Raw genomic sequence first — 25,474 nt, 5'->3', positions numbered from 1 at the left:
CTGTCAACTACTAAACCAAAAACTCGTCACAGGTGTCTAGAAAGCAATGTGCTATACTGAACTATGGTTTTAGTCCTTACTGCTATATGAACCAATGTTAAGTGTACTTCTAATTATGTCTGTCATTGGGTTGAAATGATGCTGGAGATATACTATACTGTATGTATGCATATATGTGTGTATGCGTGAATGTGTGCGTTTGTTTTTCTATATGACCGAGGATTGAACAAAAGAATTCCAGGTCCTCGGTTGTGATTTCTAAAGAATCACCACGTCTTCGGAAGAATTCTATTGTATGGGGTATTGTTAAGGTTAGGGTACGTGGATTTGAACATTGAAAAATAAAATGTGGTCCTCGGTTGGAATGTAATACAAACATGTGTGTGTGTGTATGTATGTATTTAGGTCCATAGGTACGTACGTACAGTATGTATATCTTCTAATCATACGTCGCAAAAACCCCTTCATCAAGCTACTGGAAGCAAAGTATGTGTTAGCGTGCATGTATGCATTCAGGCATGTATTGGCAAGCATAAATGTATGTGTTAATGTGTTATATTTAAGCAACATAATACATTCAATTGGCTTCAGATGTCCTGAGATAAATGTTTGGAGGGAATGTTATTAAACTTGCCAGATGAACACTAAGTACCACTCACTATAGTAAGCAGACAAAAGTACAGTGAGAGAAAAGTGACACGTGTGTTCCTTTGCTATAAAATATTACAGTATTACAATTGAAAAATTCACTTTGTCAAATCCTGGTAACTTCCTGAGGTTTATACCAATTTCATTGACAGATCACAATACACAACTGAGTAATATTTCAAATCCTTATCAGGAGTTTCCAAAGGACAAGATGATATGCAGGTATTAAAGTTATACTTAAAATGTCCCAATACTACAACCACACACACACACACAGACACACATACATCTATACTATGGTTACACAATATCTAACTATCTTGTGACTATTGTAACAAAACTTCCAGGAATGACAGCAGTGTACACTATTACAGAAATCAAATTAACTGTGCTAGATCAGAGTGATCACTTCTGAGATGAAATGATCATCTGCTCTTGCTACTAAAATAGATATTCCTGCTGTGTATAAGCTCATCAATTTAATGGACTTTGTTAACTACTCATAAAGCAGCAAACTTATGAAGAAAAAAAAATCCAAATAAGATTTCAACTCATTAAACCATTTATAACTACTTCCCTCCCCCAGTTTTTGCCCCCAAAAATAACTGATCAGAGATTAGAACTCAAAAACTTAAGCTAGATTTACTATTCACCAAATGAATATCTAAATTGACAACTGATGGATTCAACCAGAATTTGTTAGCAGGCTTTAAAGCAGCATTTTGCGTTTGGTCGCCGTTTTCTATTTTTTTGACATGTCCATCAAGTTTTTTACATATATCAATCACAAAACAGAAAACTAAGATATCAGCCAAATTTTTCCCTGCCAACATCTAATTGGCGAGTAATTAAGGATATTTGCAGAGAATGAGAAAAGTATCCACGACAAAATTCCACATTTAAAATTAATTGCATACAGTACCCCAAACCCACTAGTTTGAATCCAACCAATCAGAGATGCAGGTTTAGTTATGAGCCGTTGCTAAAAATAGATTCAAGACTTTGCGTTGGCACAACCAGGGAATTGTTATGGAACTCCCTGGTACAACTGCCATATAGACTGTACACAAATCAAGCTTGGTGTTGGATTACGTATTGGTCAATGACGTTCGTAGTGTTTAAATATTCATATTATGGGCGAGGTTAATTGGGATCCCAACGGAAAATATCTTGGAGAAAAACGAAGTTGAAAGTTGCAAATTTTTCGACTTTTATGCCACCATTTGAAGTAAGATTTAAATAGATAAGCTAGTTATGTATGTCGTTATGGCATAGTGGAATCAGTGAGATTGAGAAATATCATAGAAAAGGACGCAAAATGCTGCTTTAATAGCGATTCATTGGCATGTTTTATGTAGCATTCAACACTGCACACTTTGTTTTCTTCTTCAAAGTTTGACCTCATACCACCTTTGACCTCTACAGATAGCTACAACAGAATGCTACTCATTACCTTGAATGTATACACTCAGTATGAAGTTCATCCAGCAAGTTACTCTGGGATTAAATTGTGTTTACAAGGTTTTCAGACTTTGACCTCTACTGTTCTCAGAGGACCTTTGGCCACAGGCAATAAAGAAACCCAAGGTTCTTTGCTCCCAGTATGGTCGATCTACACACCATGTATTAACTTTATCCAAGCTTTGTCTTTGGAAGTTACAAAGTCAGAAAAATTTGAAGAGTGTTACCCACAGTGATCTCAAATGACCTTTGACCTCTGCCAAACCCAATATGGAACTTGTACAGGTACACAGATGAGGATCCACATACTACATACAAAGTTCATTCAAGCTTTTTCATCAAAGTCAGAGAGTTAACAAGGTTGTCATACTTTGACCACTGGTGACCTCAAACGACCTTTGACCTCTGCAACAGATGATTAGCTCTCTTTTTAAGTTAAATCATGTTACAAGGTTTTTCAGACTTTGACCTCTGTTGGCCTAAAATTACCTTTGACTGACATAGACAACTTAAGGGTTCTTCTACTACTGCAGGTACATCCACATACCAATTTAGTTTGTCTTTAGTACTTTTTGAGTCATAGTGATTACAAGCCAATGCTTCACACATGTATACAAACATACAGACACACATTTGCCATCATCCTAGTTTTCATTCCTATGAAAACAATGAAAAAAAACATATTTCTATCTGTTTGAAATTAAGGTTGATACAATGATTACAGCACCTTGGAAAAATCCTCACATTCAAGTATTCTACTTTTTAGCAAATAACACCAATTAATATACCAATCAGCACTCATCAAATTTGGTTGATGTTGAAACTAACTGCAGGCATTTGTGAGAAATTTTTAAGTGGGTTAAGTTGTAAAGTCGTGTGAGGAGGCATTAGCCTCATACAAGACTGTAAACCTTCAACTTTAACTTTAACCTTTATTGATATATATAACTGCCAGACAGTACTGAGACAATACAGTCAAAGTTATTTGATTTAACAAAAGTTTAAGCCAAATACATTCATGAATGGATGTAATTACTGAAAACTAATTACTGTGTTTGGTTCTGACAAATTAATAGTTGTGAAATTAACAATGTTTTCAACAGTACTTACTCTGTACTGCATTTTTAGTCACAGTTTGTAGAATGAAAACTTTTTCAGAGACATTAGCATTCAAGAAAGAATGATTAGGACTTCATCTCAAAAGTCTTCTCACAGGTGTCAGGCCTTCCAGAGTGAGGTAGTGGGTAGCTACAAGTAGCAGCTCCATGAAAGCAGTATTAGGGAGTTGGAAGAAGGGGGAGGGGGGGGGGAGGTCAGTCTGACAGGCATGAGGTCCAATAGTTGCAATCACAGAATGAGGTTCCAGTTGCAATTCATTTTATAAACTCTTTTCCAAGGTATTGCATTAAGTGGCATCATTTACAGATAAATTTCCATGGTTTTATGTTAAACACAGATGTCCATTCACAGAACTCTGGCGATAATTCTACTTTCTAATCTCTCTTCTGTTTTCTACCTGCAGTAACTCTGCTATCTGCACTTCTACAGTTAAGTAAACAATCAATGACTGTAGTGTCGTCATGTTGAAATGTATCACAATTTGAGGAAAAACTTTCTACTTTCAAAAATTTACTTAAGACCCATATTTTCACTTGTTCTTTTGTAAATTAATTTGCTTTCTTTGTAAAGCCGTGACCAGTGAGCAGTGACTTTTGTCTACTGATTTGGCACTATATAAGTCATTATTATTATTATTATTATTATTATTAAAATGGATGTAAAGTTTTGAGAGAAATGTAACAGAAATTTGTCAGTGTGCTGCTACAGCACACCTATTTGGTTCAAGTTCACATATATGGTGCAATCTGTGAAATTTTCAATATTCATGATCTCGATATAACACTACTATATGTAGCAACTGCTTGCAAATCTCACCAGAATGCTTAGAACATGAGGACTCTTTCGTCGGTCAAAAAAAAATTCCCTCTGGACTATCCTCCTTTTAATGGAAAGTTGCTTTCAAAACTTGTCTCTAATGAATTTCAATTCTCTTCCAACGAGCCAATCTATGTGTAAATTATTGTGCTTAACATCCACTATGTCTGTCCTTAAAGCTCTACACATAAAAGATACAGTTGACATTGATAGAAGCTCATAACAACTTATAAACACTTCAGTTTTCAAGATGTGGGCCTTAAATCGTAACCTGATAATTTTCCGTCTCCCAGCACTGTTTCCCACTGATCTAGGCAGGCTACCTTCATGTGGTTATTATCCAGCGTTTCATCTGAATCTAGCTTGCAAACAGGATCTGAGACGGCTCATTAATGAGAATAATGAGCTTACGATTACGTTTCCTCGTCACAGCGATCAAACAAATCCCTTCACCTGCTTCGATCAAACGTCAACGGTTGCTCTAATTACGCTGTGCATTCTTGACATTTTTCTTTATCAATGTAACCAAAGCGTTCCTGTTCAAACTGATTATATACCGTGTTGCATTTACATGGGTGACAAGATGTCGACTGCCTTCAGATACATTACCATGTAGCTTGTTTATTAAATGTTATTATGATCCTTGTTATTCATATTTTATTTTTCATGGTGAAAAACAAAATCCTGCAAATGAAAAATAACACAGCAGGGAGGGAAGGTCAAAAGTTTATACTGTTTAAATATCACCTCTGAAATATTAGCACTGCCCACCTCTTTAGGAAATCAAGATAATAAACGTAGTAATGAGAGAAAAACAAGAAATTCAAGTACATGATCAGGCTCAATGATGTTATCACAGACTTGTTCAAATCATCCATCCAAACATCCTTAGTAAGTTAGTAATTAGTAAGATATATACATTGTTCTATATGAACAATGTAAAGTATTAATTCTCACCAAAAATGGTGCAACTAGCTTGAAAATAGACTCATTCAACTTGGAGTATTACCAATGTTAAACAAAATAGACTGGACTTTGGTGCATATCCTATACATGGGGACTGTTGCAGGCCTTGGGGTGGGGGGAGGGGGTTCTTTACAGGCCAGTAAAAATATTCCAATTCAGCCCACAACCAAAAAAATTGGCCCATAATCTTTCACTTATATTGAGTACATGTGGACCCCTAAGACTTTGAACACCCAACTGACGGACCTGCACTATAAGCACATATCTTTAGGTTCTTAAGGTGAGATTGTTATTCTACTGTACATGGCCCTTTGCACCAATTAAGTTCCTATTTAAGGCCCATGAAAAATAATTGAAAACACCTAACATGGGTAAAGTGTTGATGTTAGTTTGGGACAGTAACAGTCTTTCTCAAGGCCATATAGGTCATGCATTTATAAATAATCATAATGTTCTAGGGCTTTATACCAGTGATAGGTCTTAAAGCGCTTGACGGACGTTATATTACCCCTGGTAAATGATAACCTGTCACAGACACAATCCATTCAGGCAGCTGCAGTTATATTCCACACCCAATGACAAGTTACCTCACAGGTACCCATTTAACCTCTGGGTGGAGAGAGGCAAGTGAGATAAATCATCTTGCCAAAGGACACAAAGGAATGAACTGGGCAGGAATGGAACCAGCAATCCTTGGATCACAAGTCCGACGCCTTAGCTAATTGTCCACCACGCTCTTATTTGCTTCATATAGAAGATACAACCTTGTACAGAGTGCTCACCTAGATAGCAAACAACCCAAAACTTCAACATTTTAAGAAGTTGAAGACAACCACTCAATAGAAGGAACCATAAATGTCATTTGAAGTCTTACTGCCTGAGTGCAAAACGGCAAACAGGATGTTTGTAAGTTTGGTACGATTCTTTTTACTATTTTAGTTTGTTTTGCCTCCCCTTCCCCTCCCCTCCCCTCCCCCCCCCATACAAACCTTTAGAGAACTGAGCATGAAAAGCAACAATTTCACTACAAGAGTTCGTTTCTACCCTGCGGTTATTTAGTACGGCAGCTCATTAAGCATCTGAATTCTGAAAATTCTAAATCGAATCAAACTTTTATCAACAATCTCACCTAATTTCCTATGGGCATCTCAGCAGGGAAAAATCCAATCACATTCCAACTCCAAAACTGTGGCCATGAACTAAAACTAGTTCACTGATAGGATGGACATACGGGAAATGAGTTAATAAGTCCTTGTAAATGAAAAAGAGTATGCCTATTGATGTACACAGTTAAATACACAATTAGTAAACAACAGGTCAGAAGAGTAAGGTATCAGGAACAGACCATTTAGGGATCAAAAACATTAAAAATATATATCTGAGCAGATTTTCACAATTTACGTAGTGCGATATGGATCATTGGTGGGAGTAGCACAAAACTACTGAATTCTAGGAAGGATGTAGAGTGGCCAACCATGGGATATTGCAGGACCAGTGCAATGGGGGGGGGGGTCTTGGGGAGGACTGCACTAGCATACATCCATGGGAGTATGGATGTGGGGACTGTCATATAGCAATCATGAGTGGTTCCAACTGTTTCTCAAAACTAAAGTGGCGGAAAAGCTCACTTATTCATTTCCAACTTGAAAATTATTTTAGGTTTTTGCATTTTGCATCTATATAAAGTTAGTTCTTCATTGTCCATAAGAACTTAATAACTCTCAATGGTCATAATTTACCACCATCATAGTGTGTTAGGGCACCACAATCTCCAAGGAATAGTACAGTACTCCTTAAACCCTTTGTTATCCCTGGGATGGAGTCAGCACCTTATGTAGTAACTATGGTTTGATCATTGGTGGTGCAGGTGGGCAGGGTTATGGATAATTTTCTCTTTGTGTATTTGCTCAGTTTTCTTTGCACCTACACCTTTTTGCTGTGTGTATCTAGTGGTAGGGTATCTATGAGGATAGGACCACCTTTCAACCTGTTTTGGGGCAAACAGGTCATCATTTGAAAATCTACCTACCTATCCTGCCCTAGTACCAAGAGGCAAAAGTCCAAGATCCCTATTGGTAGGCTCTATGCCACCCCCTCCCTCTAATCCGTCTTTGCTATGTATATGGTCAATTCCATGGTGACTCGCGTGACATTTTTACTCAAATTCCTCTCTATTTGATATCATTTAACAAATAAAGAAAATACCTGGGAGAAAAGCATTAATGTAGCAGTGAATGTACGCCTTAATGCTTACAACAGTAGAGAAAAAATATTTATACCTCAAGTATTGGGGGTGAAATTGGCGAAAAACTAAACGTGACTCGCGTGACAGTTACTATTAGCAAAAATCAGAATGCACACACAAATGTTCGATTTCTTATGTCTTATTAAAATTTTTCCAATCACTTTTTATAATCATACAGAAGTTGAAAAATACCTCTGTACCTCAATTGCTATGCAACTTTGAAAACAAGTTGTAACGCATGAAAATAATGATGAAGATGTATTGTGACTCGCGTGACAAGAAAACGTGACTCACGTGACAAGTTCACTCTTCGGATAGTTCTAGACCAAATGCAGTAGTGAATTGAAGGTACAGATCTTGCATAGTGAAATATAACATTCATTGGTCTAGAAAGTGTCCAAAAGGTACTTCCCTTGGGAATGTCCATATAATATTAATGTCCCCGAGTTACCTTCATGACTGCAGACAGTAGGTAATATACTGTACGGGTAGTACAGTTGTTCAGGCAATATATTTTGTCAATTAATATTTATAACAATATTTAGTCTGTTGAAGTCACTCATTTGAAAGTTATAGAAGAAACAGATCTATCAAAATGTGATTCAAATTACCATTCTCATTTGTCATATTTGAATAAACCAAAAGTGTAATATTTGAGAAGATACATTCGCTCATAGGATTTTGGGAATGATTGAGCAGTTAAGACCTTAAGGTTGTCAAGTCATAGCACATGGCATTGCCAGATACAAATATAGATTATGTTTTAGTATAATACTAAAAAATCAATGACATGTGCTAACTTTCCAAATGTGGTGATAAAATAGGCATTATATTGCGAATAAATATTCATGATTTTAAATTCTGATATATCAAATGAAATTATGATGATTAGTTACATTATGTGTGCCCATATTATTCAAGTTGCCTAATTAAAGGGGAATGCATATATGATATCTTTAATCAGTGATTCATTCATCAAACTAGATAACATCCCTGTAATTTTCACACAGTAAATAGGTAGAAACACTATCTTGATTTGATGTGACTCGCGTGACGTGACTCACGTGACATTCGTAAAGGGTGATTTTCTGCAAAATTTGAATATCTTCTAAAAAGGAAAATTCAGTAATCGTTTTGGTATCTATGTGAAGACTTGATATTCATTATTTGGAGTAAAACTATTGTGCAGGCAAGGAGAAAAAAAAAAAAAACAGTAAATTTTGTGACTCGCATGACAGTAAATCGAGGGTGTTTTCAAATCACCACTATTGTCTAATGCCTTGATGTCGAAAAAAAATTGAAGCTATTAAGTGAGCACTATGCTATAGCAAATATAATTAGTCCAAAAAACTGATGATATCTATGATTACTATGTACAAATCTGCACAAAATGAAATTTCACTGTATTTTTCATAATTTAGTTACAACGGGAACCATTTGTTATAACCGACCCCATAATAAAACAAATGATGTTTCGGGGGTGAAAAAATTATTTTTAGTAACTACAAGTATTCTATTTATTGGAAACTGGTACAATTTTAATGTACAATGATTTTAAATTTTTTGGTATGATGTTGACCTTATCATGGAATTGACCATATGCTATATCCCTTCCAAGATTCCTTAGGTACTAGGGCAGGATTTGGCAGGATAGGGCAGGGCGTGACATTTGAGTAAAAATGTCACGCGAGTCACCATGGAATTGACCATATACATAGCAAAGACGGATTAGAGGGAGGGGGTGGCATAGAGCCTACCAATAGGGATCTTGGACTCTTGCCTCTTGGTACTAGGGCAGGATAGGTAGGTAGATTTTCAAATGATGACCTGTTTGCCCCAAAACAGGTTGAAAGGTGGTCCTATCCTCATAGATACCCTACCACTAGATACACACAGCAAAAAGGTGTAGGTGCAAAGAAAACTGAGCAAATACACAAAGAGAAAATTATCCATAACCCTGCCCACCTGCACCACCAATGATCAAACCATAGTTACTACATAAGGTGCTGACTCCATCCCAGGGATAACAAAGGGTTTAAGGAGTACTGTACTATTCCTTGGAGATTGTGGTGCCCTAACACACTATGATGGTGGTAAATTATGACCATTGAGAGTTATTAAGTTCTTATGGACAATGAAGAACTAACTTTATATAGATGCAAAATGCAAAAACCTAAAATAATTTTCAAGTTGGAAATGAATAAGTGAGCTTTTCCGCCACTTTAGTTTTGAGAAACAGTTGGAACCACTCATCCTTTCACCATGGCTGGTACATAACTATATGAATTCAAAACAATATAAACCATAAAAGCCAGAATCTATGAATGATCAAATTTAGGAAGCTTAGAGTAATCTACATTATAAAGTATAAAGTATATTTATTTACACTTCATTAAGAATATTTTATAAAGACAAATGGTGCTAAAGACTGTTTGCAAGTTTCCCTGATCACATGTTTGTTCAGGCATTACACAGGAGTAAGAGGGTCATAGGCTCATATGCCATGTTAAATAAACTCCTGTCACTTGAATGACTTTAAACCTTTTAACTTTGCTCCAGTCATTCTTTTTAATAATTTTTACAATTCTCAAGCACTATAATCCTAACAGTCTTTTAACCTTAATTACCCCTATTAGATCATAGAGTTGGCAATCACCTCCTAGGAGCTTGTGAAAAGTCTGGTATTTTGAATGACTTTACCTTTCCAATAATTCATACCACTTGTTCATCAAAATTTCATCCCCTCCTGAGATTACAAAACCATTATTTCCTGCTAAGTAGTGATTTTGCTTGCTAACACAAGCCATGTGGTTTGGAGTTTGCAATGAACCAACCACACATAATATTCCATACTGTAGGGGTTCCATCCATTACATACTCATGCCAGGTTCCTAAAGCCACGAAATGGTAAACCAATAAATTCTGTAATTCTTCACAAGTTTTGTTTCGATTATTAAAGAACATGAGCAAAAAGCTGTGGTTAATAAATATCAAGTTTAACTGCAGTCTGTAGCTATATATCTTGGTATTAACAGTTATGAATATTTTTCACGCAATCTGGAAACAGGCAGCCATTTCTAACAACTATGTACAGTATTTTTGAGTTAGTTTAGTATTTCCCAAGGTTTGGAAGCCTACATAAGCTCATTATCAGAAAGGTTCCCAGGTGTGACGATTGTGGAGGAACACAGGTTGTAGTCAAGCTATCAGTTTCGATGATCAGTATCCAACCTAGTTACAAGGCAAGCGTAAATCATGGCCACACCATGGCCACACCATTTCTGTTCCTAGGACCGCCAGTTAACATCCCCATTACTACTGACCCAAAACTCCAAATTAACAGATGAATTAACAAGTTTGAAACAGTGGATATGTAATTGGCTATCTACTGTAGAATGAGATTCAAATAAGTGACCACATTGCATGATATATACAAACTGACCTACTGGTGTTGATACAAATGTGGGGGGGGGGGCATTTAATTTGAGACCACATTACCTTGTATAATACTGTATGTGAACAGGAATAGTATCATTATCATACTTGACTGTTGTTAATTTAAATACTCACAAGATATATTGTCGTCATAAATATAAGAGTTTTTGATGCAGTAAGACTGATCATATACTGACTGTGATGGTTAACAAGGTATTTCATTATTGGTAGAATCCCTCAACTCATGTCTTATATATTGAGATGTGAGCATGTTAAACTGATTCAGTATAACATGTAATATCAACCAACCATATTTATTATTCCTTGTGCATGTATGCTACTTGAGCCGGGAAAATGAGTGGTGAGCACACCAGAGGCGCACTTTGCCCCCACATGGAATTGGCCACTGCCTGTAGTTATTGCTTCCGCTAAAAACGCCACATCTGTGCACCACACTAGACATCTGTGTTCCAGAATTAGAGTTTGTAAACATCTATAACGAAGGCCAAGGCCGTTGAGGAGTCCCACTCTCCGCAAACCTCAAGGCAAACTTGTAAACTTCTTTTGAAATTCATGGATTATGATCTTGTCTAGTCCAGCCCTCCATGAGGCTCCATCAAAACTGATTTCAAAGTAGTTGGCCCAACTTAAAATTATTTTAAAGTGCATGATCCCATCTTTCTTGTGCACTGTACAAAGAGCACAGTTCATTTGACCAACTGTACTGAAAGTTTACTGAATAATCATTCTGGACGAAGCAATGACGGTCAGGAATGTGAACATTTTTGTCAATTTGCTGCTAATTATTGTTTCAAAATGAGTGAATTATTACGCAATGAGCTCTACATATATATTCCTAAGGTTAAAGCTACAACAGAGACAGAGCTGAGTAAAACATGGGCATAATCTTCTGGAATACATTAATTACAAAATACAATTAAGAATTCTCTTAAAGGCTACATGTAGCCAGGATTTGCATAATATTCTCTCAAACTTACTAGTTTCCTTTCATGTCAGGCTTGTCAGTGACTAAGATATGTAGCTGCGTTCTCAGACTTGTTATTTGTCTGTTTGCTCGGAGTCCTTATAATACAGTAGTATGAATTCTGTTACAAATATATACTGTATGTTATCACCATGTTATTTGTACTGCACCAGTCAATGAATTGAATTGAATTTGAACTGAACTGAATTGAATAGAGTTGAATTGAACTAAATCAACAATGGAATACAAACAGGCAAGTTACAGTATATTACCAAATTATGGGAGAGCTCTTTCAAAATGATTGTTTGTGACCTGTAGTGGCATATTACCACTGGTCCAGTTAGTTGGATTATTAATTATTCACAGAGCTACTAAATTGAGACTTGTGCTTATATGTTTGATGAACATAATTCCTCTTTGAGAATTTGTAACAGATTAAAACGGTTCTATACAAAGTTGTCTGGTCATCACATTTCTCAAATTGACTAATTAATTAGACAACACGATATTTTCCCTGAAAAATTTCACAACTGAATGAACAGACCTACTAATTGAATGTCATCATTCATCAACTATATTTAATGACAGTAAATTACTGAAGATCAAATATATTGCTTCATCCAAAAATTAAATATGTACCAACCACCAATATTTGTAGGAGAGCTTAGTACACTAGTAAAGGGTATAACATGGTTTTTTGGATTTATATAGATTGTTAAAATTCTTCATACTCTCCATTAAGTAGAGAGGATTGATGCTAATCGGTAAAGCACACAATACATGGTAGTACTTTCAGATGTTGAATGAGTACCAAGCTGTTACTGCCCTGTTACAAACAGCAATCACATTGCTTTTATTGACCTCCATTGATTTTTGAGCAGAACAGGTTAAACAAGATTTAGATTAACAACCCATTAAGATTAAGAGAGGAAAGGCAGAGCAGTTGTTTGATGGACAGTTTGTTTGAAATGTGCTGGTCAAACATGAAGTCTTTATACTGGAGTAAACCTTTTTAAGTTGCGTGAACGGCAAGACATAGTACGTGAAGAGAGTTTATTAGCGTTGGTTCAAAAAGAAGATGTACAACAGGGTTACAGCAGGGTGATAAAATCAAATTTTTGCTTTATTTTTAATGAATTTTTGACAGAATCCAATATCAAATGATCATGAGGAAACATCAAATCGGTTGACAAATTTCTGATCTCCTTTCGGCATGAGATTAGTCACTGCTTGGGTATTAACAAAATTGATGGAATTTAATACAATCATTACTATGAGCTATTTTGTTTTGGTATATGTACACACTACACACTGGTCTATTGTCTATAGACGATAAATTCTGTAAATGAATGAAATGAAAGAAGCGAAATCAATTTTATAGGTCTTGACTAGTACAGTAGAAGAGACAAACTCGAGAAAGATCATGTACTAGCATCATGAACTGTCATCTTATTTCAAATAATACTCTCTATAGGCTAGAAAGAATAATTCATGAAAGTTGACAACAAACTAAACACAAAATAAGCTGTGTACACCATGAAGATGACAATATTTTCATATTTCATGCAGTGTCAGCAAAAGTAAGTCTCCTAAGTCTCCTGTTACATAACCAGCGGTGCTGTTAGTGAAGTTGGAGAATATTTAAAAAGAGAATATTTTGTGTTTTATATGATGTTAATTATGAATGTAATTATGAATGCCATTATGAAAACTAACTAACATGGCTCAACAACTGAATGTTTCATTGAACACTTCCCCATGTTTAATTATCATCCCACTTTGTTAATCGTTTACTAATAGAGTAACATGGATTAAACTCATTTCAATGTTTACAATACATGTTACATTCATGAGGTTTGTTAGAGCATTTTGAAAACTGTCCACAACTCTTATTTTTTTTTGCCATTTCCCTCAACAGCAAACTCCAGACACATCAGTTTCCTAGCATCTCAGTAAATTGGAAAAGTCAATTAATGATGACAAAAATGTTACTTGTGCAAGAAAGGCATGGTTTACATTGTCTTACTATTAAATTTTACTGATGTCATGAGATACTGAAGAACAAATATGCCTCTATAACTCTTAAAATTGACAGAAAAGCCAGGGATTCATAACACAACATCCTGCTCAAACTTCTAAACCTACAGTACATGTATATATATAAGCTTCATCAACAATTTAAATTCAGACATCACAATCATTAATGCTGAAAACACTAGCAATACTTATCTCTACAATAATTAAGTTCCCCTGCTTAATAACACTCCGTAATATAGGACTCTGTGTTTGACCCTCCTACACCAAGTGAAGTAGAGGCCTAAATTATACCTTCACAACTTGTAGTAAAAGAAGAAAAAAACATCTCATCAAGTTCACCTAAACAGATTGAAATCCAATTTGTAGTTAATAAAGGTAATAATGGCAGCTCGGGTTCAGCATACAAAACAACTCCCATCTCATTCTCACCATAACGCACAGCAAGATTCAGTAACACAACAGTAAACATGCCAGTGCTACTAGAACAGTCAGCATCCATAGAAAAATATCACCAAAGATTAATTAAAAACAAGTCTTCAAACCTAACTTACCAGTTTGTTGTCTTTGGAAAGGACAGCTGTAATCATCTGTTTACTAAATGAGAGAACAATAATTCCACTAGTCCAGTAGTTTTAACAGTATATTTCTGGTATCTTTGGTAACATGGTGTTCTCTTTTGTCCCGATGGAACGGTAAATACCTCATTCATGCCAGAATAGTTACATGGTAGTTTTGCCAGGTGTCAGCATACCAAACATAGGACTGTTATATCAGTAAAATTTAGCCTTGCAAGACTGGCATTAATTTCACTCCATGGTAACTTATCCTCCAACCACAAATTAAGCCCTCAGGACTGCTGAAGACCAACCCTAACCTAATGGGGCTATATTCCTTTTCTTGTTCTTGAGCTAATTTTGTACTCTTTTTCTCCACAGCATTGTGATTTAGTGTGAATCATCTCTCTCTCCTCCCCATGAAGTCACATTTGCCAAGTCTTGATTCCAACATCAAGAATAACTCCAGTCAAGAGAGCTTTCAGCCAAACAGATTTGAGAAGTTCCACAGCAGTCATGGATGACAATCTCAAAACACATTACTGCAACCCTAGAGAAGTTTCATCTTTCCATACATCCACAAATACTGCTACCAAAAGGGTAGAATTCATTGAGTAACCATTAAACTCTTCCAACTAGAAGACCACAACACACTTTAGAGTCTCACAAATTTGCACAGCAATGTAAGCAAAGCACTGATTGGTCAGACAAGTAAGGCTTCCTCTATTTTCTACTGAGGGTAAAAACATATTTTTCAATTATTCCACCCCACAATTGTAAATTTTAGTCCAAATATTTAGGTAGAATAATTTTTAAACCCGCTAAAAAATTGAAATCAAAATATGAGCTTAAATAATGTGAAGGAGAGTGCTCATAACATCCCAAACAGTTTTAAGGATGTTCCATTTTCTGAAAAGGTGAACAGTTTATTAGAAGGCTGTTTGGAAGTTGGTGGAGCACTTTCAGTCTAATATACTTGCTGATGGTATTGTTTTCAAAGTTTACTCAGATACCAGGACAATGTTCAGCGTTTACATTACTCAACAACAGCCTATCCATGTCATCCCAAGTCACAGTGTTTCAAGGTTTGAGTAAAATCAAATAACACCTGCATTACACTAACTTAACGAAATATTAAAGTGACTTGAATGTTTCAAAAGTTACTGTAGTTCTGCTGTCCAAATTATTCCAATATGCTAATATTATGAAAAAATGTTCTTCTGATAAAATGTAGAGGACCAAACCAAATTTAGTCAATCAATTATCCAAATTTTGTGGAAACATCTGAGGTTGTGATTGGACGTGATTTAAATTGCAATCTTAGTTTGGTTTACTACGTCAGGTTGGGAAAAATTAGTACCGATTAAAATCAAAAAGCTGTTTCAGGAGGAAAACACCCAGATTTTTTTTTGGGCTCTACAGAACGGTTCTTATACTTTCTCAGGAAGCTTTCCGTTCATGATTCACATATACAACTTTGTGGTATATAGTTGATGAAAACTGAGACAAACCCTACAGGTGATAAATTTTAAACCTATAATGCTGCATTATGACAGCAATGATGTCACATGAAAAGTATCGATTTCAATGTAACACAATTACACATTGGCTGCAAAAGTCATCTGCCTCCATGGATGAGACACGGATAGTACTGGCAATACTTGACACTATCAACTAACTAGGGGCAGAATATACCCACATAATTACCCAGCCCATGCATCTCTCACACCCCCTACTGTAAGGTGACCAGACGTCCCCGATTTTCGGGGACAGTCCCCGATTACAGTGTGCTGTCCCCGATGAACAAGTGTCCCCGAAAATGTCCCCAATTCGTCAAAATGTTCAGGAATTTCGAAAATATCCCACATTATTAGTAAAATAATTGTAAAAACAAAATTTAGTCAAGTGTGCAGTCGCAGAACGGAACTTATAACCAGTATTTCAGGTGGGCCAGTGTAAAGTGGAAACACTGTTAAAAATATGCTCGATCGATCTAGCCTAGCACTCTTTCGACCGTATAAATGGCAACTACTGCGACACAACGACACTTATAGTGTGAGCATGAGCAAATCACAAGCTCTCAAAGAACCACGTAAAGTAAGTGGATTTCATTTAAGAAAAAGCTACATTTTTGAAAATAAAATTGTTTTAAAATGTGCTTCAAAGTATCACCATTTTACATCTAACATCAAACCCCTAGGCTCCCCCATATCAGTCACGCAATAAATGTCCCCGATTTCAGTCACGAAAAGATGGTCACCTTACCCTACTGTCTCCATTCCAACCCAAAACAGTTAAATTTCCATTGACATTTTGTCATCAAATTTTAAATTAGCTCACTGGTTCATAATAAGCATCACACACCCCTTTCCCACTCCCCACCCCCTCCCCACCTCTATCCCAGGGATATAATTTATCCCATATTACATCACAAAATGCTATACAAAATGGTGAAATTGTTATACAAATCCAAAAATGTACAGCAGTATTTGTACACAGGAATAATAACTGTATATTATATGAGACAAAGGTCTGACCATTCAAAACTACCGCATAAAATTTTGCCACTAATATTCCCTGCCCTCCCCCTCACTTTATGTCAGGGTTGTGTCAGAAAAAGGTCTAATAATTGTGAATGGGAGCAAGAAGTTGAGTTTAACATGTGTGATGCCACTTTGTAGTCTGGTGGGGGGGGGGGGGGGGAAGGGAGGGGTTAAGTGCCTAAACCTGGAAGCAGAGATTTTTCGCAAAAAACAAGAAACTAATACACCCTAAAATATTAGCTTTTCTATATATAAGTACATGATACACATTTATGTGCCTAATATCATTTTATGAGTATATTTTCTGCAGGCAATGACCCTGGGTTGTGCCCTAAACTGGTATCCCACATGGGCCCCAAGTAGTTATGACACATATACTGTAAGTTATAAGAGGCACAGAGTGAAATCTGAAGGCTTTCTTATGTCGTATAGGTACATGCACTTTTCATTTCCTAATTTTATCATCCAGCTTCTATTAATTGCTTTCATTAAATTAAAAATAAAGGTTTCAGTAACTGCCTTAATTTAATAGACAAACTGGAGAATATAGCATCGTGGATTCATAATAAAGTGTAGCCTACAGTACATCTGTAAATCAACACAGGGGAAAAACTTTCCATGTTTTCTTAATGGGAGGTTTAATCTAACTCACTGTTAAAGAAAGTATGTTGCAAGACACAATTTTATATTTCCTAAGTAGGCCACTCATTTGCATAAGAAAAGGCAAGAAACTGAGCATTCTAGATCAATTTTAAAAAGTGTTTTTTCAGTAAATACGACAATTTGTTAGGGTTATTTACTGTGGTCTGAAATGTCTCAATCGCTTGTCAGACTATAAAAACCCACCCTATGTGGCTCTGTACAGTCATATCCTCTGTTAAAGTAATATATTTAGCTCAAGAAAATCATTAAAGGGAAGTTAAGCAGGTTTCTTCTTGATAATTAGTACCTATTACTACTTATGATGCTGTTTTTTAATCTTGTTTGATATCTGTTGACACATAATATTCATATGTTAGCGTGGAGTGTTAGCACAGTGGTTAACGCCAGTGCCTTCCAATCATAAGGTCCCGGGTTCGAGTCCCCCAAGATTAATGTATGTCGTCCAGTTACAGAGTTGTTGACAATTGACAATTCATAATCATGGACGTTAAATATGAATGTAAGAGATTGACTTCGGTCAGCTTGCGGCTTTGATAAGCCAATGAGGCTTCTTTGCGAGTTCCTGCTTGCAGGAGTACTGGATCTAAAATACATACAAACATACATACATACATACATACATACATACATACATACATACATACATACATACATACATACATACATACATACATACATACATACATACATACATACATACATACATACATACATACATACATACATACATACATACATACATACATACATACATACATACATACATACATACATACATACATACATACATACATACATACATACATACATACATACATACATACATACATACATACATACATATGTTGACCTACTGCTGAATACATGCAGGCCCTAGGATTTCAAAAGTTTAGCTACTTGCAAGCAAATGCCAGTGCATAAACAAATAACTACTGGCTAAAATCAAATTCCCATTTAAAATTAAAATAAAGTAGCAACATTCATGTAGCAATGGCAGAAAACAGTTAAAATCGTCCGACATTTAGCCAGTGAAAAGCCCCAATTACGAGCCCTGATATCGATGAAACACTTCAATTGGCAGTCTAGTATCCATGGTGTACATCACATTTTCCAAGTTTTGGTAAAAAGACTAAAAAAACAACTGCAAAACCAAACCAACAAAAGAAATGTTCCAAAGTGGATCACTCACTATTAATTATAAAGTTAATGACGAGATACTAGCTCAGGGAAGTTGCGATAGCTAAACAAAGCCTTCCCTGAGCAACTTTTGTCCTGCGGGAAATAAAACGCTCTTAACTAAGGTTTGCTGACAGAAGAAATGCAGATCTCATGCTTGGTGTAAAGGTTACAAAAAAAAAGGGGTTTTCAGATTTTATGGAGTAAGCTATTGAAGCAATGAATTACTGCAAAAGATTCACCCTATATTTTGTAGGCCTTAATTTGCACAATGTTTACATCTATTTTTGAATCATAGTTTATTATTCTATGATGATGTCATAATGTCACAAATCAGGTGCCATGTGGTATTTAACTCCCCCCCCCCCCCCGAAATCGGATAGTAGATAATCGGAAAATAAATTTTACCTGTTCGGTTCCTAAATTCACACATAACATACTTCTTGGTTCACTCATAAAATGATTTCGAACGGATGAATCACAATTAAATTAACCAACTAGATAGATTAATTTCATTGACTTGATGATAGCCTGTATATACAGGGCGAATATCCGTATTTCATGTTAATTATTTCCGAAACATTAGACATGTCTACGTACCCTCTGCGGGTTTCCTCTTTCTAAATCTCCCATGATCCTCTCTTCTCCCCAGGAGTTCCTCCTCGTCCTCTTCACATCCTCTCTTAATGAAGAGTTTGCCATCCACGTACGCGATATGTTTCCTTCTAAAGATGTGATTGGGATCTGACTTGCTACGCCGAATCACTTTACTAGCCATTATCTCAGGGATCAAACTGCCAGTTTACAGACTTAGTCAATCGATGTTTGCAAATTTACTGCACAAGTTAGAAATAATGTCCTGCGATGCTAGAGACATGTAGTGGACATATAGAGAAGAGACAGCAAATGCTTTGTATTGGAAAATTCAGATAAATTCAGATCTGTGAGAGAAAAAAACACAAAAATGGTTATAAAGAGAGTGTATTTGCTAAATATTGAAATTAAACTTCTTTATAACTATTGGTTTCACTATCAGCTTTACAAATACTGTATAATGCAAAACAATTTAGCCATGTCATATTTAACACATATTTTTACATAATTTTACACAGCTCGTTGAATCCTTATAAACGCCTTCACTTATATCACACTAAAACAAATGAAATTTGAATCGTACCGACAGCTTTGTTCTTCAGCACAGCATGATAAGACTTGGATGAAATGATGGTTAAGTAGGCTTCCTCTGCACAGTTATCTTCATCTGCCCAGAGAGACAATTACATTCAAACAAATACTACATTCAAACAAATAGCTTAAAGGACTGGTCACAGGTACATTCTGCAAACAGGGAAATGTTACTGCCATTTTCCACACTGCACCATATCACGGCAGACACAACATAGTCCACCCCATTTTGATCTCTCCCACACTCTTGCTTTCACTTGTGGTCATATGGTGCTTGGTCAATGTTACAAAAGGTAACTTCAAGCTGCCCACCTGCCTGCTCCAAGCAGCTGCACAGGTCACATTCTGAATAGCATCACCCCTCAGAAGAACACATGTGCATGTCATATGTTAGTGGAAGGTTGTGGCAGCACAGTCTAACAGATGCTTGAAAAATTAAAACCTCAACAAAATCTGTGACTTCTCGATATATTCATCAACCAGTCACTCAGACCAACAACTCTTTCAAGCAACTTTTGGTAGCATTGCCTACTTTGCATAGAAGAATCGGGCTGCAGAACTTTGCAGTTTTATTATTTGCAAGGTTAATTTCCAGCTTGCTGCATCTTTTAGTGTGAGAAGAAATATGCTAAAGCCTTTGCATGGAATATTACACAAGTGGTTTAAGTGACTCCTTGTGCAAAATGTAATGTGGCTATACAATATGTTAACTAATGAGATACCTAACTATGCAGCTGCTTGCATTCATGTAGGATCCCATACCAAATCACTAGTGCAAATGGTTTGAATCAAGTGTGTAGTCTGAGAGTAAACGCCCTCCCGATCAAACTTGAATTTCAAAACATGCACTGAAATATGACAAGGGTTAACAAAAGGTGATCTGCGGGCCAAATCCAGTCTGCAAAACAAAAACTTTGAAACAAAATCTCACACCAATTGGTTATGTGGACCACTGTAAAGGCCATAGACTTCGGCCCCTACCCTGCACGTTGCTTTATCTAAGATATAGTGAGAACTTCGATTTCTCTGGCGCTTTGCTCCAACCAATTAATACCCTATAGTAATAACACAATACTATATATTAAAACAAATCAAATTTCTAGAAGGGCTTCATGGCTTCCATGAAGAAATATAGTGTACATGGGGCACACACTTTTCCCAGCTATCTTTCAAGGTCATCATTATTTTTGCCCTAAAATATGCTAGAAAGTAGAATAATTAATACTCCCTCATGCTTAAACTTCAACATATTTTTTATTGTTTCCCTTAAGAGAGTTTCCTTCAATAAGACATTTAATTGTCTCAGTTACAACTCTTGAAGTGACAATTTGATTGTCCAAAACTCAAAGTTTCCAGGGAACAATTTTAAGCACTTTTAACATGCTCAAATGTGGGGCCAATCACTCAACATAGATGGCAAAGAAGTGGTTACACAAAGCAGTTACAATAGGATTCAGGAGTGGATCTCTTATTTTCAATGAAACAGCAGTTTTCATTTCTGTAAGCAAAAAATAAAACTGATGTTTTCTATTTGATATTACCATTGTTTCACATTGCTTCTAAGTATAAATTCTTGATAATGACTGAAGTAATCGAATCTTGGTTGTTGCTCTAACAAGAATCATATTTCAGAATCAGCTCCAACTCAGGGCTGGTGAACTAAGGTTTTACCTTTGATGTTAAGTCCCATGAATTCTGCCGGGAATAACATTTATCAGCAAAGAATTACAAATGCTCTGGAAAGATATCCTAGGTGAAAGACAAGTTCTGTGTCATACCAGTACATGTCTGTCAGGGAGAACGGTTTCGGTTTTGAACGGTTGGGGAATTATTAAACCAATACTACTGTTTGATTGTAGACTGACTGGCGATTGTACTGCATGGTTCCAGAATTGCCTGCAGTAGAGCTATATGTACTTTGTAACCACAATTTTGGTGAGTTAAATTGTGGTCAAATAACAGATAAATAAGGATTGTAACCAAAAGGGTTTATTTCTTGGCTCACGTCCTATTATCATAATTATCTGAACTTTCATAATCCTTAAGCGTTTCAGTCATACATATGATGTGAAACACAAATCAATCTTGGAGTCTTGAAATGCACCAATTAACCAATAAATGGGGTTGGGGTGGGGAGGGGAGGGGGGAGGTTGGGGGAGTGGAGGGCACACCATCGGTATCGTCAGCATTATTACACAAAAGAAAGCATACATGCATGGTATTTTAACCATATGACAGGATTGTCATATGGCAACACCATAGTACCATACATGACAGCACCATATCACACACAATTGAGGATCTTTTCATACACATATTCACTCAGTCAGTCGATATTGTTAGTCTGTTTACTTTGAGGTATATTTATTCTTTTGTTCATTGGTCTTGCCTACCAAGGCACTGGTTTCTGTATTTGTTCATCCATTTATTGGATAATTCTTCAAGTTCATGAACTTTTGAGCTACTTCCCAAAACAAGTGAATGCACTATAAACGTTCAGTTACACTGATAATGTGGACACATCCATTGGTAGAGCTTTCCAACTTTCAAATTAATAACAAACAAAATAAATTACAACTAAATTTCATTTTAAGTAAACATGAAAGATACAACTATGGCATAATAAATTAGCACACTTGCACAATCATGTTTAAAACAGGATCAGGCTTTTGACATGTAACATAACACAGCAGTTTTGATGAATTATCTTCAGGACTTATTAATGTAGGTCACACACAACATCTACTTTCAAATACCTTACTTGTGAGCAAAATTAGACAACAAAACTTGTCTTTGACTTGTGCAATGGATGGGGGGCAGGGATTAAGGAGGGGGTGGGTGGGTGTTGAAAACAAAACTGAACAATACTAAACATAGTTTAGGCCTACATTGCCTGGTCTGATCTTTCCTTAATCCTTCTTTTCAATCCTTAATCCTTTCCTTCTTCTTGCAATTTTTCATTCAAACTTAAAACACTACAATATATTCTTGGAAACAAGGTAAGTACGGCCATCACTTGGCTACTTCTTTATTCATGTTTCTTCAAGAACTAAATCAAACATAAATTTCTGCATTAAAATAAGTTGGCCAAAGATCGACAAAGAGGCTTTTTGAATGCAATTCATACAGATACTATCAAAATAGGAAAACAAAAATTGCTCCCTTACTATTTTTCTTCGCACAAAATCCTTCCAAGTTCAAACAGAACCCAAGACTGGTCCACACTTCTTCTCCAGCGTAAGATAAACTGTAGTCTACGAGTGACATGTGATCTGCCGTGACTCACTTCCAAGCATGGAGTTGTAAACTACTGGCAAGTTTGATGAGATTTCACACGCTACAGTTTCCTGCAGAAAGCCGAGGTTGTAATATTATAACCAAACAAACTCCCTGAATCCCGATCAAAATATTCCCATCATGCTTTTTGCCTGCAGACCTTCTCTTCATCTACAAAACTATGATTAAAAGTTGCTACTGCCAAAAGTTCACTACTTATACTGTTATGAACTTTAATTTAAAACAGAACCTGGAGGGTTTGTCTAAGCTGGGCTCGTTTCTTTCAACAGCTCTGTTAATATAACTGAATAGAAATATTGTCATAAAAAGGTGACTTCCTGTTCGATTTAGGCAAAATTATGGCAAAAGCACTCACCTTTTTTTGTTTGATCACAGCTTTTATGTCAGATCTGAAAGAGAAACAGACAGCTCTGACTGAGTCGAACATATTTATTTAATTTTGACCATATGTGAGGTGGACCAGTAGTTTTTGGTGCAAGGTGGAATAGCTGCAGGGTAATTATGGCAACCAAGTCAATTTCTTGGAAAAGTTTGCAGAAATCGTACTGTATGACATTGTAACATGTATTCAAACTACACAGCTCTCAAGTATATGATATGTCATGGAACTAATATCTAAGTGTAGGTTCATACTTCATAATAGGTGAATTCCATGGAATTGATGCATTTTTCACTAAAAATCAACTTTAGGTTGCAGTCACTTGAGGGAGATATTTGATAAACATGACAGTTAAACTACCCAAAACAGGTTTCACCTGGCTTATAACGTGTTTCTCCTCACTGCAGCATGCATTTAACCATTAAGTGCTGCAGGGAACGAAAATGAGCAAAATTTCCTAAAATTCAGAGTGCCCCTTTAATAGTTGGCATGATTCAAGAAATGACCAACTTTGTTCTGAGTATGAAGTCACCTTGAGACCTTTCACCTTCTGCAAAGTTACAGGTGTCTATATGAATATAAATCTTTGTGTGATTTCTTGAAATAATGAGTGTGGACATGTCCCATCAGTCACAGTTTTTTAACATTTGTTTTTGTCACAAGCCAACAGAATGATTTCAGCTGTTGTTGGGGGTCTATCTATCTAGTACTACTCAGGGCCTAATCTGGCATGAGCAGAGATTCTTCAATTGTGTATATGGTTATGTGCTAGACAACCTGAAACTTCTGTCCCATCAGTCACAGAATTAGGCTGCATGTGTGGTGTAATGCAAAATGGGGAAATCCAGTGCTGAGAGACAGCGAAACAGGAGGGAACGTTTGAAAGCAGAGGGGATATATGATGCATACAAAAAAACACAATCAGCGTATCGCAAACAGTGGGCCCACAAGAAGAAGTGGGAGATGTCTTCACAACAGAAACAAGAGCGCCGAGAACGTGAACGAAAACGCAAATCAGAATACAGGTACAGTATATTTCTTCAAATTAATTTGTTAGACCATGTTATTGAAAGCAGTTTGTGTCACTGACATGATGGTGACATGATGAAGTGTTCATTGACCTGTGAACGTTATCCTGAATCAAGATTGGTATACATGTCAGGTCTTTGGATTTTACTGTCCCATCAGTCACAGTATATGGTTCAGATAGTATAGCCTATATTGTACAGTTTGCAATGCCTAAAAGTAATAGTACAAGAATAGTATCGTTCCATTCATACCTAATTTCCTAAAAAGGAATGACATAACAACTATTATCATCTACAGCAGTGGCATGCACAGAGGTTTGTGGAGAGGGCTGGATCACTGCATACAGGCCCTTCTGTCCAAAATTTGAGGAATGCAATGTTCTTGGATCACAGAACGATGAGGCCGAGTTGAAGGAACTGGTGGGTCTATCAGAGGAAAAAGGGACCTGAAGCACTGTACACCACACTCCTGGTTGGCAGTATCACCACAGGAGTGCCCGTCACACAAGTGAATTAGTTCTCACAGAACCACTAGGCTGTAACTTCAATGATGTAAGGTCCAATCCAATCATTGGTAAGGCCAGGTGGATCCTTTTTATAGTATGTGTATGCCCCTTTGCCTATTAGTTTTGGCTCTTTCCTCATGTTATATTGACCACTTTAGTAATTTGGGGAAAATGGAGAACATGGCTCAAAAAATTTGTATTAAACTTTCACTATATGATGGGCAGATTGGATCGTAATCCACAGTTGAAAGTATCTCGGTACTTTTGCTGTCCAGGGTTAAGCTCAGCATATTGTCAAAAGCTCATGTGACTTAAATGACTTCATCAATGTTGTATAATTAGTATCCTGTTAATTATCAATGTTTGCATGTTTCAAGGCTCATCTCGTTCTGTTGTTGACATTAATAAATAAAAGGCAAGTTTCAAATGCA

General features: G+C 36.4%; 1 protein-coding gene across 7 annotated transcripts in view; it reads right to left on the bottom strand.

Annotated features, from left to right (window-relative positions):
- The window catches only part of LOC139958710 (uncharacterized), a 162,080-nt gene that overhangs the window by 103,937 nt on the left and 32,669 nt on the right, over positions 1–25,474 (bottom strand). For 5 of the 7 annotated variants that reach the window (XM_071955995.1, XM_071956002.1, XM_071955994.1 and 2 more), the window contains exons 5-8: positions 23,486–23,519; positions 23,001–23,180; positions 19,826–19,909; positions 19,249–19,589 (exon numbers count right to left, since the gene is read on the bottom strand). In XM_071955995.1, the coding sequence (XP_071812096.1) occupies positions 19,249–19,426 (178 nt within the window). In that variant the 5' untranslated portion in view covers positions 19,427–19,589; positions 19,826–19,909; positions 23,001–23,180; positions 23,486–23,519. Of the gene's footprint in view, positions 1–11,688; positions 11,837–14,263; positions 14,878–19,248; positions 19,590–19,825; positions 19,910–23,000; positions 23,181–23,485; positions 23,520–25,474 lie in introns of those variants that run through there. The other 2 variants (XM_071955999.1, XM_071956001.1) reach the window with 2 other exon arrangements.

This window comes from Apostichopus japonicus, chromosome 18 (assembly GCF_037975245.1).
Source record: "Apostichopus japonicus isolate 1M-3 chromosome 18, ASM3797524v1, whole genome shotgun sequence".
NCBI lineage: Eukaryota > Metazoa > Echinodermata > Holothuroidea > Aspidochirotida > Stichopodidae > Apostichopus > Apostichopus japonicus.
The sequence above is the reverse complement of the archived record's forward strand: the minus strand, read 5'-3'. Positions and strand labels throughout refer to the sequence as shown.